Genomic DNA, 14,112 nt, shown 5'->3' on the forward strand with positions numbered 1-14,112 from the left:
TGCCCTCTCCATGGGATCTTCCCAACTCAGGGATCAAACCCACGTTTCTTATGTCTCCTGCACTGGCAGGCAGGTTCTTCACCACTAGCACCACCTGGGACACCAAAGAGGGAAGTGAACTGAAGTGAAATGAAGTGAAATGAAAGTCATTTATCCGTGTCCCAACTCTTCGCGACCCTATGGACTGACTGTAGCCCACCAGGCTCTTCTGTCCATGGGATTTCACAGGCAAGAATACTGGAGTGGGCAGCCATTCCCTTTTCCAGAGGATCCTCCAGGTATCGAACTTGCGTATCCTGCACTTCAGGCAGGTTCTTTACTGTCTGAGCCACCAAGGAAGCCCAAATAATGGGCAGAAGATCTAAACAGACACTTCTCAAAAGACAACAGATAGCCAAAAAGCACATGAAAAGATGCTTAATATGGCTAATTATCAGAGAAATGCAAATCGAAATACAATGAGGTATCACACCACCAGTCAGAATGGTTAGCATCAAAAACTCTATATATAAATAGGGCTTCTCTGGTGGCTCAGTGATAAAGAATCTGTCTGCCACTGTAGGAGACATGGATTCAACCCCTGATCTGGGAAGATGCCATGGAGCAACTAAGCCCATGGGCCACAACTTTTGAGCCTGGGCCCTAGAGCCTGGAAGCAGCAACTACTGAACCCACAAGCTGTACCTACTGAAGCCCATGCACCCTAGAGTCCATGCTCTGCAACAAGAGAGGCCACCGCAGTGAGAAGCCTGTGCACCGCAACGAGAGAGCAGCCCCCTCTTGCTGCAACTAGAGGAAAGCCTGTGCAGCAACGAAGATCCAGCACAGCAAATAAATAAATAAAATGATTTTTTTTAAAATGTCTAAAAAGTCTATAAACAATAAATACTGGAGAGGGTGTGGAGAACCCTCCTAAACTGTTGGTGAGAATGCAAGTTGGTACAACTGTTATGGACAGTCCTTAAAAAACTAAAAATAAAACTACTATAGGATCCAGCAATCCCACTCCTGGGCATATATCCAGAAAAAAAAATAATTCAAAAAGATACTGTAGGAGACAGGAAGAATAAAAGAAAAACAGGCCCCATCAAGGGCCTGTTAATAAATAAAGATTTTTTATTTATTTATAAATAAAAGAAATTTATAATTATTGATAAACTGGATGCTATAAGGCATGAGACTCTGGAATAAGTCCAGAGGGAACAGTTCATAATCTTGAAAACAAGAATGATCCTAGGGTCGGAAAACCGACCCCAGACTGTTTCTCAACTGGCGTCTCAGAGTCACATGTTTAACGTATCTGGTGAAAAATCTATAGATGAGAATATTAGTCTTAGTTACTGATTTGTTATTGATTACTGTTTCCTAATTACTCAATGGTTAATGATCATTTTGTTCTTTGGCCCTGAAGGCCACAAGAGTTATAGTTTAACTCCCCGCTTACTCTTTCCTTCACGGCTGAAAGTCTAATAAAGCTGGCTTGGATTCAGTTTCGGCACCTTCACCTTGGAGTGGTGTTGGTCCCCTGATCCTTGCTTTTCTCTAATTCTTGTGTCTCGTTTCTCATTCTCTCGCTGTATTGCGCTTTCGGAAACCCTGCTTGTCCAGCTCGTCTCGACAGATACAAGCAACCCAACATTCACTGCAGCATTATTTACAATAGCTAGGACATGAAAGGAACCTAAGTAAATGGCCACTGACAGAGGAATGGACTGCAAGGAGATCCAAACCAGTCCATCCTAAAGGAAATCAGTCCTGAATATTCATTGGAAGGACTGATGTTGAAGCTGCAACTCCAATACTTTGGCCACCTGATGTGAAGAGCTGACTCATCTGAAAAGACCCTGATGCTGGGAAAGATTGAGGGCAGGAAGAGACGGGGAAGAGACGGGGATGACAGAGGATGAGGTGGTTGGACGGTATCACTGACTCGATGGACATGAGCTTGAGTAGGCTCTGGGAGTCGGTGATGGCCAGGGAGGCCTGGTGTGCTGCAGTCCATGGGGTCGCAAAGAGTCCGACATGACTGAGTGACTGAATACACAGAGGAATGGATAAATAAATGCGGTACATGTATACAACAGAATATCATGTAACCAGAAAAAGAACAAAATAATGCCATTTGCAGCAGCATGGATGGACCTAGAATCTGTCATATAAGTAAAGTAAGTCAGACAAAGACAAATATCATATGATTCCATTTACAAGTAAAATCTTAAAAAAAAAAAGATACAAATGAACTTATTCACAAAGCAGAAACAGAATCATACTTTGAAACCAAACATGGTTATGAATGGGGAAAAGTGGGTGGGGAAGGATAAACCAGGAGTTTAGGATTAACATATATACACTACTGGGCTTCCCTAGTGGCTCAGGTGTAAAGAATCCACCTGCCAATGCAGGAGACATGGGTTTGATTCCTGGTCTGGTAAGATCCCACATGCCATAGAACAACTAAGCACATGCACCACCACTACTCAGCATGTGCTCCAGAGCCTGAGAGCCACAACTACCGAGCCCACGTGCTCTAGAGCCCGTTCTCCCACAAGAGAAGCCACTGCAATGAGAAGCCCATGTACCACAGCTAGAGAGTAGCTTGCGCTCACTGCAACTAGAGAAAAGCCCATACAGCAACGAAGACCCAGCACAGCCAAAAATAACCAGATAAAATTATAAAACAAACATATACACACTACTCTATATAAAATGGGGTTTCCCAGGTGGTGATAGTGGTAAAGAACCCGTCAGCCAATGCAAGAGACATAAGAGATGTGGATTTGATCCCTGGGTCAGGAAGACTGTCTAGAGGAGGAAATGGCAACCCACTTGCCTGGAGAATCCCATGGATAGAGAAGTCCAGCAGGCTACAGTCCATAGTGTCGCAAAGAGTTGGTAATGACTTAGCACGCACACATGCATATATAAAATAGATAATCAACAAAGACCTACTCTAAAGCACAGGGAACTCTATTCAATATTCTGTAATAAGCAAAGTGGGAAAAAAGTCTGAGAAAGAATGGATATATATATATATATCAGTTCAGTTCAGTTGCTCAGTCATGTCCAACTCTTTGCGACTCCATGAACCGCAGCACGCCAGGCCTCCCTGTCCATCATCAACTCCCAAAGTCCACCCAAACCCATGTCCATCTAGTTGGCAATGCCATACAGCCATCTCATCCTCTGTCATCCCCTTCTCCTCCTGCCCTCAATCTTTCCCAGCATCAGGGTCTTTTCAGATTAGTCAGCTCTGACATCAGGTGGCCAAAGTATTGGAGTTTCAACTTCAACATTAGTCCTTCCAATGAACACCCAGGACTGATCTCCTTCAGAATGGACTCGTTGGATCTCCTTGCAGTCCAAGGGACTCAAGAGTCTTCTCCAACACTACAGTTCAAAAGCATCAATTCTTCTGCGCTCAGCTTTCTTTATAGTCCAACTCTCACATCCATACATAACTGCTGGACAAACCTGAGCCTTGACTAGATGGACCTTTGTTGGCAAAGTAATGTCTCTGCTTTTGAATATGCTGTCTAGATTGGTCATAATTTTCCTTCCAAGGAGTAAGCGTATTTTAATTTCATGGCTGCAGTCACCATCTGCAGTGATTTTGGAGCCCCCCAAAATAAAGTCAGCCACTGTTTCTACATCTATTAGCCATGAAGTGATGGGACCAGATGCCATGATCTTAGATTTCTGAATGTTGAGTTTTAAGCCAGATTTTGCACTTTCCTCTTTCACTTTCATCAAGAAAGTTTAAAAAAAAAAAAAAAGCAGAATTGAGGTTTCTTTCTAAGAAAAAATTCTGCCCCAAGTGTAGAATCAACTCCTGCCCAAGAGTTTCCAGCCTGCTAGCCTGCCTGACAAACTCCCACAGCTACCAGATGATACAGAGTCTGCCCGCAAGGCAGGAAACTGGGGTTCAATCCATGGGTCAGGAAGATCCCCTGGAGAAGGAAATGGTGACCCACTCCAGTATTCTTGCCTGGAAAATCCCATGGATGGAGGAGCCTGGTGGGCTACAGTCCATGGTGTCTCAAAGAGTCAGACACGACTGAGCAACTAATACTTTACTTTTACAATTACACAGTACTGAGGGGCTTCCCTGGTGGTTCAAATGGTAAAGAATCCACCTGCAATGTGGGAGAACTGGGTTTGATCCCTGGGTTGGGAAGATGCCTGGAGGAAGGCAAGGCAACCCACTCCAGTATTTTTGCCTGGAGAATCCCCATTGACATAGGAGCCTGGCGAGCTGCAGTCCATGGCATTGCAAAGAGTTGGTCATGACTGAGTGACTAAGCACAAGACAACACAATTACATAAGCCAATTCCTTCAAATACATCTCTCTTCAACAATCCTCAGCAATCCAACACCCATCAGTGTATGTCACCACATCAAAAGAGGAAGGAAAGAGACTTCCCCGGCAGTCCAGTGGTTAAGATCTCCCTTCCAATGCAGGGGACTCCGGTTCGACCTCTGGTTGGGGATCTAAGATCCCACATGCTGTGGGGAACTAAGCCTACGTGCTGCAACTACTGAGCCCACACACTGCAATGAAAGATCTCACATGCTGCAACTAAGACCTGACACAGCCAAATAAATAAAAATACTTAAAAGAAAAAAGAATAAGCAAGAAAAACCTTATGGTCATTTGACACAGGAAAAGCATATAGTAAATCAACACCCATTCACCATCAAACTTTCCAGCAAATTACGAATAAAAAGCAACCCTATGAAAAATCCTTACCTAACTTTGTTCTTAGAGACAAAATATTAAGGCTTTTCCTCAAAGCTTGCAGAAAAAGGTAAGGACGCCCACTCTCACTGTTTCTTTTTTTTTTTAATTTAATTTTATTTTTTAACTTTACAATATTGTACTGGTTTTGCCATATATCAAAATGAATCCGCCACAGGTATACATGTGTTCCCCATCCTGAACCCTCCTCCCACCTCCCTCCCCATACCATCCCTCTGTACTTATGATCCTATCCAGTGGGTCAAACCATAAAAAGAAATAACTCTTTTATTTGGAGATTACATGATTTTTTACATAGAAAATTTTAGGAAATCTATAAAAGAACTACTAGAACTAATAACTTTAACAAGGTAACAATATAAGACCAATTTATAAAAAACAACCATATTTTTATATACTAGCAAAATACTAGAGTATCAAAAGCACTCAAGAAAAAAACAAGAACAAAGTTATACCAGCTGACTTAAATTTTTTGCAGAACTTTATTAATCATAACTATTTGAAATGGCCTAAGGATATTCAGTTAATTCACTGGAATAGAATAGAAAGTCCAGAAAAACATACATATTTTTAAGTCACTTGATTCTTCATAAAAGGCACCAAAACAATGCAGTGGGGAATGGAAAATATTTCCAATAAATGGTGATGAAACCACTGGCCACCATACAGAAAAGAAAAAAATTAAACTTAACCCCTAACTTACACTATATACAAATATCAATTTAACGTGGCCCTTAGACTTCAATGTGAAAGCTACAAATTACAAAGCTTCTAAAAGAAAACAGAAGATTATCTTCTTGTCCTAGTGGTAGATGTAGACAGAGGTTTCCTCGATAGAACATAGCAAAATCCACAAAAGAAAAGCACACATATAACAAAGGACCAATATACAGAATATGTAAGAACTCATAGCTCACTAATAAACAGGCAAAAAATCTGAACACTTTATAAAGAAAAATGTAAGAATACCCCAAAAATACATGAAAAACTGTTCAATATCAATAGTCATGAGGGAAATGGGAATCAAAAATATACTTAGGGGACTTCCCTGGTGGCCCAGTTGTTAAGAATCTGCCTTGTGATGCAGGGGACCTGGGTCTGATCCTTGGTCAGGGAACGAAGGTCCCACAAGCCTCGGAGCACCTAAGCCCACGGCCGCAACTACTGCAGGCTGTGCGCCCTGCAGCCCACACACACAACTGGAGGCTGTGTGCTGCAACACAAGGTCCCCAGGCCGTAACTGAGACCCAGCGCAGTTAATAAAACAAAACTGTACTGAGATAACGGAACATACATCCAGTCAATTCTGGATGTATGAGAATACCATTTAATCCTCATTCCCAAAAAATATAAGAATACCAAAAAAATACATGAAAAACTGGTGGGAAATATATGAAAAAATCATGCTAGTGGGAGTGTAAAATAGTACAACCACTTTGGGAAACAAACCACTGTGACTTACAAAAACATGGATAAATCTTAAAAACACTATGGTGAGTTGAAAAAAAGTTTTACACAAATAATACACTATTTTATGAATTCAATTTCTATGTAGTCCTAGATCAGGCAAACCTAAACTATGTTGAAATAATCAGAACAACAGTTGCCTTCTGGAAGAAGGTGGGGATAGGGGTGGGACTGATTGGGAATGGACATGAAGTATCTCTCAAGGATGATGAAAATAATGTTTATTTTAATAGGGATGTAGGCATTTGTCAGATCTCACAAAATTAAAAACATAAGATTTATAGATATGACTGTAGGTCAATTTTATCTCAAAGCAAACACAATATTCAATTAATGACTGCATGATAAAATGTTTAGGGAGTAATGGTTACTGATGCTTGCAACTTCTTTTGAAATGTACTTAAAAAGTTAACTGATGGATATACAGGGAGATACATTATTTAATAAAGCAACAGAGGTGACTTTACTCTTAAGTCTGAATATTTTCATTGAAAAAAGGTGGAAACGGGAGAATAAGGAAGACCTTTATGTATTTATATGAAGAAATCTCCAAGATGCAGGGTTATACGTTTCATATTTATAAAGAGAACACAACAAATGCCCTTCTAAACAATGCCAATTACTATAAAAGTGTATGACCCAGGTGTCTTCCACTGTACTAGTACTTAAATAACTTATATGGTTTAAAAAAGACAAAATGAAAATGATTTAAACAAAACAAAAAACAAAGCCCTATTTTCAAGTATATTAACGTTATGTATAATTTATTTAAAATTACAAAAGATCATTTTTCAAATTAACTTTTAGTGCTACTTAGTACTACTCTAAAGATACTATAACTAGCTTAGATTAATGAATAGATGATTACATTTTCATTTTCAGATTTTTTATAATAGTTGTTAGCATGAATAAATCCATCTTACTTGAGATGAGAACTCACCAACAATGAGTTTAAAAAAATAGTAACATAAACATTTACATTAAAATTTATATCCCTTTGGAAAAAATTTACGTATTTATTTGGATGTGCCAGGTCTTAGTTGCAGCATGCAGGATCTTTAGTTGTGGCATACCAACTCTCAGTTTCAGCATGTGGGATCTAGCTCCCTAACCAGGGGATCAAACCTGAGTCCCCTGCATTGGAAGTGTGGATGCTTAGCCACTGGACTAGTTCCAATTTCTCTTTTTTTAATCATCATGGTGAAGAGAGTCCTATTCTATGCTTTTATACATTATAAAATAACTGGTGAATGATGAGGAAGAAAAATGATGAGCAAAGAATCTGAAAGAACAAAACTTTTTTTTTTAACTTAAAAAAATAAGGTTAACATTCTTTGGTTACAAGAGGAAATAATATAAAATTTAAAATAAAGATAGAATTTTTAATAATCAAAGGCAGCAAAACCATAACAGTTAAAAAAACAAAAAATAAAGCTCATAGGGTTAGGGAAATAGGGCACTTTGCATATGCATGTCCAATAACATATAACACACTCCATAAAATGCAATTATAAACATGATTTAAAACACTTACCCCTTCTGCTTCAAAGGTAATTCAAGTTTAAATATGGTAGCATCATTAACAACTGCTTTATATGCCTGCAAATAATATAAAATAAGATATGAACATTAGTTTTAATACTTAAAATACAGTCAGAGGAATTATTGTAATTCTAAAAAAATCAAATTAGCTTTTTTTTAATGATGCACCTGGCCTGATAGAATTTTTCAAGTGAAGGATTTCAACATGCTCTTGTCATGTTATGATTATCATTATTCTCAAGTGAGGTCTTAATACGGCCTGATAACCATAACATTGTCTCTTGTCCACAGTCTCCTACAAAATATTTTCATATCACCTCCTTTTTCTTCAAATCTCCAGTATTTCCTCCCTCATGCATATTCTCAGCTGATGATATGGACCTCCTATTTCACTGAGAAAACCAAAGTAATCAGAATTCCCTCCTCTTTTCTCCAGCATCATCAATTTTCCCTTTCTCCATTATTTTTATAGCCTCAGTATGCATATATATTATTTTAAATCTTAAAGATTCTCGCTTGGCTTTGTCCACCTTCAGCTACCGCCCCATATTTCTCTGTCTCTCATTAAGCTAAACTTCTAGAAGAATTATCTAACTCACTGTCACTAATTTCACTACTACCATTCTTATTTGAAACTGTTTTAATCAGGCTTTCAACACTTCTACTCCAATCAATCATTCTTGTCAGTCACTCACAACCTCCATGTAGCTGAAGACCACAGTCGGTTAGATCCTTATCTTACCTGACCCGTCAACAGGATTTGAAAACAGCAAACCATGCCCTCCTCCTGCAAAGAGTGTTTCCCACTTGTTTTCTAGCACAGCATTCTCCTCTCTCCTCAGGAAAGATGGTTCCTATTGGGTTTCTTCTCTTTGCTACCCTCACTCTTAATTTGAAGTGTCAGAGCTTTAAAAACCATCTATATGCTGAAGGTCCCAATTTTATTTTTGCAGGCCCACCCCCTCCATTAAGTTCCAGATCTGATGTTGCCATATGGATGTTTAATAAACATTTCAAAGTTAACTTTGTCCAGAACCGAGTTCCTAGTCTCTCTTTAACCATCTCCCCGGAAACCTGCTTCTTTCAAAGTCTTCATCTTCCCTCACCTCAGCAAGCATATACTTTTAACTGATCAGAAAATCTGAGTGTCATCCTTGACTGATCTCTTTCTATCACATTCCACATCTGATTCCAGTATCAAGTCCTATATACTCTATTTTCACAACACATTAAAAATCCAACAACTTTTGACTACCTCCACCTACTATCCTTCCGGGCTGCGCTTCCATCATTACTTAACTGAATTACTTAAATAGGTTCTTAACCCATAATCTTGCTTCCTCCCTTGCTTCCTTCAGCCTATTCTTTTTGTAGCAAGACAGGTGATTCTGATAAAACATTAAGTCAGATCCTGTCATTTAGTTTAAGATCTTTCTATGAGTTTCTACACTACTCAGAGTAGAAATAAAACTCCTTACCATGGCTCTCACAGTCTTATGATGATCTGGTCTCCTGTTATCCCTGACTACCCATTTCTGATTTCTTACTATTCTCCCCCTCACTCGATCCACTCTGGCCACAATGATCTCTTTCTTCTCTGGTTCTGGAACATGACAGGCATAGTCTTGCCTTAGAGTCTTTACAAGTGCTGTCCCTTCTGGCTAAAGCATTATTCCCTCAGAAAGCCAGGTGACTTATTTCTTAATCAACTTCAATCTTAATCTGAATGTCACCTCAATAAAGCCTTTGCAGGCCATTCAATTTAATATTTCAAACCACCTTATTACCTCCATACTCCCTTAAATCCCTTTCATATTTTATTTACCTATGTACCTTTCTATCCATTTATCTATCTAAACATAGTGGAGAAAGCTATTATGGAGAAAGCTGATTGTCTTTTTAGAGTCGAGAAAAATATTTCACTTGGGAAGTAAGGAAAGGTAGTTTAAGAGTGGAAAAACTAATGGTAATTTCTAGTGATAGGTTTATGACATTGAAAAAGATACAACTTTAAGGATAATATTATGTTTCATTATCATTATCCTAGACTATAATGATGGGAAATAAGGTATGGAAAACAGGGATAAATGTGATATAACTCTCGTAAGAGCCGTAGGAAAGGAAATAGGACAAAGAAATCAACTCTGCTTGGGACAGGATGTTGGAAGAGGCAGAGTATCAAGGAAATTCCAAGAGAAGTATACTTTGAACTGAGTCTTAAGGAAGGATGAGTAGGAATTCAATAATCAGTAATATTCTAAAGAGGAAAACATTCTTGAAAAAATGAGGAAGAGAGCTAATTTCTAGCTAAATTCTGGTCCACAACCATACCCAATCCTTACAAAAGCATATAAGAAACCATATGTAATACGGTTGCCCTCCACTGTTGAAAAATAAGAGTTGCTAGGTTTTTTACTTTGTGGTTTAATAGCATAATGATGCAAGTTTCTTACTACAATTAAATTATGACAATAGTGTTAACATACAGGAATATTACCTTGTCTCTTGCAGTAAGAAATCGTGGGTCATCTTGAAAAGCTTCTTTGACAAGTTTACTGAATCTATTAAATAGTGTAAGTAACTGCTCAACATACTTCTCAGAGTCCTAAAAAATAAAGTGTTTTATATTAAGATGAGTTTTAAAAAAGAGACTAATACACAAAAAATAAGAAAATATAAACATAATTTTAATAAATCATTATAGCTTTAAAATTTGGAAAATTTTCTGAAATATTTTTTTCTTAAGAAAGGTGTTCCAACATCACTGTTTTGCCATCAATTACTAGTTTAAATACCTGATCCTGCATTTACAAATTAACCTTGATATATACCTATTATTGTCATTGAGGAAAACTTACAGTAGTAATAGTTTCAGCAGCTGCTACCATATCTGCCAGGCCCGCACTGATGATATGCTCCTCCAAGTCTTTTAACATTGGTTCTATCCCATTAGGAACTTTGTCCATCAATGAAAACATTAAATGTAATTCTGAAAGGATAGGACATACTCATGTAATCATTTCATCCATCAGAACAGATTTTCTCTTTGATTTGTATCATGGATCTAGAAAGCCTATGATAATAAGAGTGTGGGGAAATATTAGTTGGAAGTTGACAGCTTTAACAGTATTCTGCGAGTACAATTAGTTTAGGAGTTGTTATAATAAGCATAAGCATAATACTATAACTGCCTGACCTACCTTCTCAGTCTGACACAAATTATTTTTAAAAGAAACTCTAAATAAAGTGATCACATACTGTAAAACCCAACTCCTCTTAAAAGGTGAGTCATCTGACTTTCAATAAAATGGAAAATATTTATTCTAAGAAACACAAAAGTTTACACAGAAGATAAGTACATTTCATAAGCTAGATGTAATATTAAACACACGATACACAGCAACATCAAGGGGTAAAATAATCATGTCCTTAGATTATTCAGAGTGATAAGATAATATAAAACTGTATTCATAAAGCATTTTTCAGTTTACAAAATTTTCTCCTGTTAACCCCCACCTTGGATCAGTGGACTCTACTTAGTTTGGCATACAGAAATTCAAATATTTCATTTGTACCAAGTGAGAAACTTGCTTTTACTACAAAAATACTTCTGAAGAATGTATAGATTTAAGTGAACTGAAATACACACTTGAAACACAACTAGAGATTAGATAGGACCTTGCAATTTTATAACATGAAATCTAGAGAGCAATACATCAAAATGTGAAAAGTGGTTGTCTCTGAGCAGTAAGGATATGGGTTAATTTTTCTTTTTGGTATGTATTTCTTTTGGTATTAATATACTTTCTACTTTCCCAAATATAACTTTATGGGGGAGAGGGATCAAGATTACCAACACAGGGAGTTTTATTGCTTTCTAAAAATATTAGTCATAAAGTTCCACACCAAAGTCAAATTACCTAGTTCTATCCTATACTGTACATTTATCATTTAAATTAGCCTTTAAAAGCAGAGTCTTACTTTTGAGAACAAATTGAAATGTACATGAGCACATACAAACATACTGATACCCAAGGAGAAAAAAATCCTTAAAATACAAGTTCATAATCTTCTTTACAGCATTTCTAACTATGCTAAATATTTTTATCCTTTTCTTTACACAGTTTGCCATAATGAAAATACCTATGTATAAAAAGAATGATCTAACAGTAATGTATTAAAAGCGATGTGCTTCAAAGATATCCTATTAAAAAAGTATAACTTTATGTACTGTTTTACCTACTTTCAGTTTCATTTCGCTTGATCATGCCTTGGCACTCTGCTAAGATAGTCTCTTTAAAGGATGTCACCAGGGCATTTACACAGCATTCCATGAGCTGAAATATATCAAAAATTGGTCAAGGCTATTATAAGCACAAATAAAGCACAAATCTACTCCACTCTATTTTGCTTTACAGTTCCATAAAACCCCATTGTACAACAACAGCAAAAAACTAAGTATACTGAAAGTAGATTTTACTTACCTTTATTAGAGGGTTGATGAAGATAGATACTCTATATTTGTTTACCAAATATACTCCCCCATTAGGAAAAGCCTAGGAACTCAGGTTCTCTATAGAAATTTCAGTAAAAGTCCCCAGTGAGGGAAGGAAAAAAATTTTTAATCTACAAAATCAAATTAAAAAAAAAACAAACAAACTTTAATGAACTCTTATCTGGAGAGAACCTGTGTTGGAGTTAGATGCTAAAATTCTAAAAGTATGAACATTCAGTTCAACTCATAGTAGGTATTACTGCCGTGGGCACCAAAGAAGTGTTAGAATACCAAGAAAAGAAAGCTATAACCTCAGATCTGGAGAAGATCACTATCTTATAAAGGGCAAACTTTAATAAATAAACTAAGTTAAGTGGCAAAACACACACATACAAACAAAGGAACTATCATTTTTTCTGGGTAGTTAAAAAGGTCTCATCCACCTGATGAAATTTAAATTGGATCTTGAAAAGTGAATACAGGTCTTAAAATGGATTGGTTATTCTAAGAATATGAAACTGACTATGGCAGTGAAGAGATAATAGGAGAGAAAGCTAGAAAGGTAGACTGGAGCGAGATTACGAATAAAGATCTAAGGTTTGGGACTTCAAAGGTTGTTGTTGCTGCTTAGTTGCTAAGCTGTGTCTGACTCTTTTGCAACCCCTTGGACTGTAGCCCACCAGGAGCCTCTGTCTATGGGATTTTTCAGGCAAGAATATTGGAGTGAATTGCCATTTCCTTCTCCAGGGGATCTTTCCCATCCAGGGAATGAACCTGTGTCTCCTGAATTGCCAGGCAGATTCTTTACTCCTGAGGCACCAGGGAAGCCCATTCTATAGGTATGAAAGGTTTTAAACAGAAGATAAATGTAATGAACTTCTATTCCCCCACCAAGTCATTTTTAAAGGATCAGTCTAACTGATCAACAAGGTAGGTAGTACTGAGTGGTAGTAGGGAGACTGACAAACAAGGCTGTTGAAAGATTCTAAGTAAGATGATCAGGGTGTAACGTTCTGGTTGGGTCTCAGGAAAATCCACCCCACTCCATCACTGCTCCTCTGTGTCATATATTTTTACTCTCCTTGCAGGTATCAAAATGAATAGGTTGTGATTACCTACACAAGGTACACTAAGGCTGATATCTCTCTTCTTCTTAAAATAGATCAGCTATCTGTATTAAGGAAAGGGAATTATATGTGCCTTACAAGTTCTTTGCTAAAAATTCCTCTTAGAACTGACTTACTGTTGCTAATTACTGAAGCTGAATTTGGGAATGGAGATTCATTATACCACTGTTTCTACTTCTTAAAATGTTAAAAAAAATTTCTGCAATAAAAGTTTTCAGGTCCCTCCCTCTTTGAGAATTATGCTAATGACTTTAAAGTCCATGTATGTCAGTTCTGTCCTAAGACAAGCAATAGATATATGACGTGGTTGAGAAATTTCTGCCAAGGTGGGGAGCTCTGACCCAACTGCTGAGTAATTTCATTCTATACCGGCTCTGGAATATGCACAACAGAACACTCCCACTTTCAACAGAGAACAGGTAAATCTAACTATATATAACTTATAATGAATAAGAAAGTGCAACCAGAATAAGCTCTGTTTTCTAAAATAAGCTCTATTTTCTATAATCATCTGTTTTCTATTTCACTGAAAATTTACACTTGAACATAATCTAGCTCTGGAGTAGTCCAAATTCTGCAGACTCTAAAAAATCTAGAGTTGTGTGTTTCAACCTGTTTGTTGTGAAATGTTTTAATGACTGTGACCAGCTTTTCTTTTTAAAATAATATAGAACAGAACTACAACAAAAATATCAAAGTGCTTCACATACAATAACAATGAATA

At 37.3% G+C, this 14,112-nt stretch overlaps 1 protein-coding gene across 3 annotated transcripts in view; it reads right to left on the reverse strand.

Annotated features, from left to right (window-relative positions):
- The window catches only part of CUL5 (cullin 5), a 130,236-nt gene that overhangs the window by 32,059 nt on the left and 84,065 nt on the right, over positions 1–14,112 (reverse strand). For all 3 annotated transcript variants that reach the window (XM_027563842.1, XM_027563843.1, XM_027563844.1), the window contains 4 exons: positions 12,010–12,103; positions 10,625–10,755; positions 10,264–10,371; positions 7,759–7,823 (listed from right to left, as the gene is read on the reverse strand). In XM_027563842.1, the coding sequence (XP_027419643.1) occupies positions 7,759–7,823; positions 10,264–10,371; positions 10,625–10,755; positions 12,010–12,103 (398 nt within the window). The remainder of the gene's footprint in view (positions 1–7,758; positions 7,824–10,263; positions 10,372–10,624; positions 10,756–12,009; positions 12,104–14,112) is intronic.

This window comes from Bos indicus x Bos taurus, chromosome 15 (genome assembly GCF_003369695.1).
Source record: "Bos indicus x Bos taurus breed Angus x Brahman F1 hybrid chromosome 15, Bos_hybrid_MaternalHap_v2.0, whole genome shotgun sequence".
Taxonomy (NCBI): Eukaryota; Metazoa; Chordata; class Mammalia; order Artiodactyla; family Bovidae; genus Bos; species Bos indicus x Bos taurus.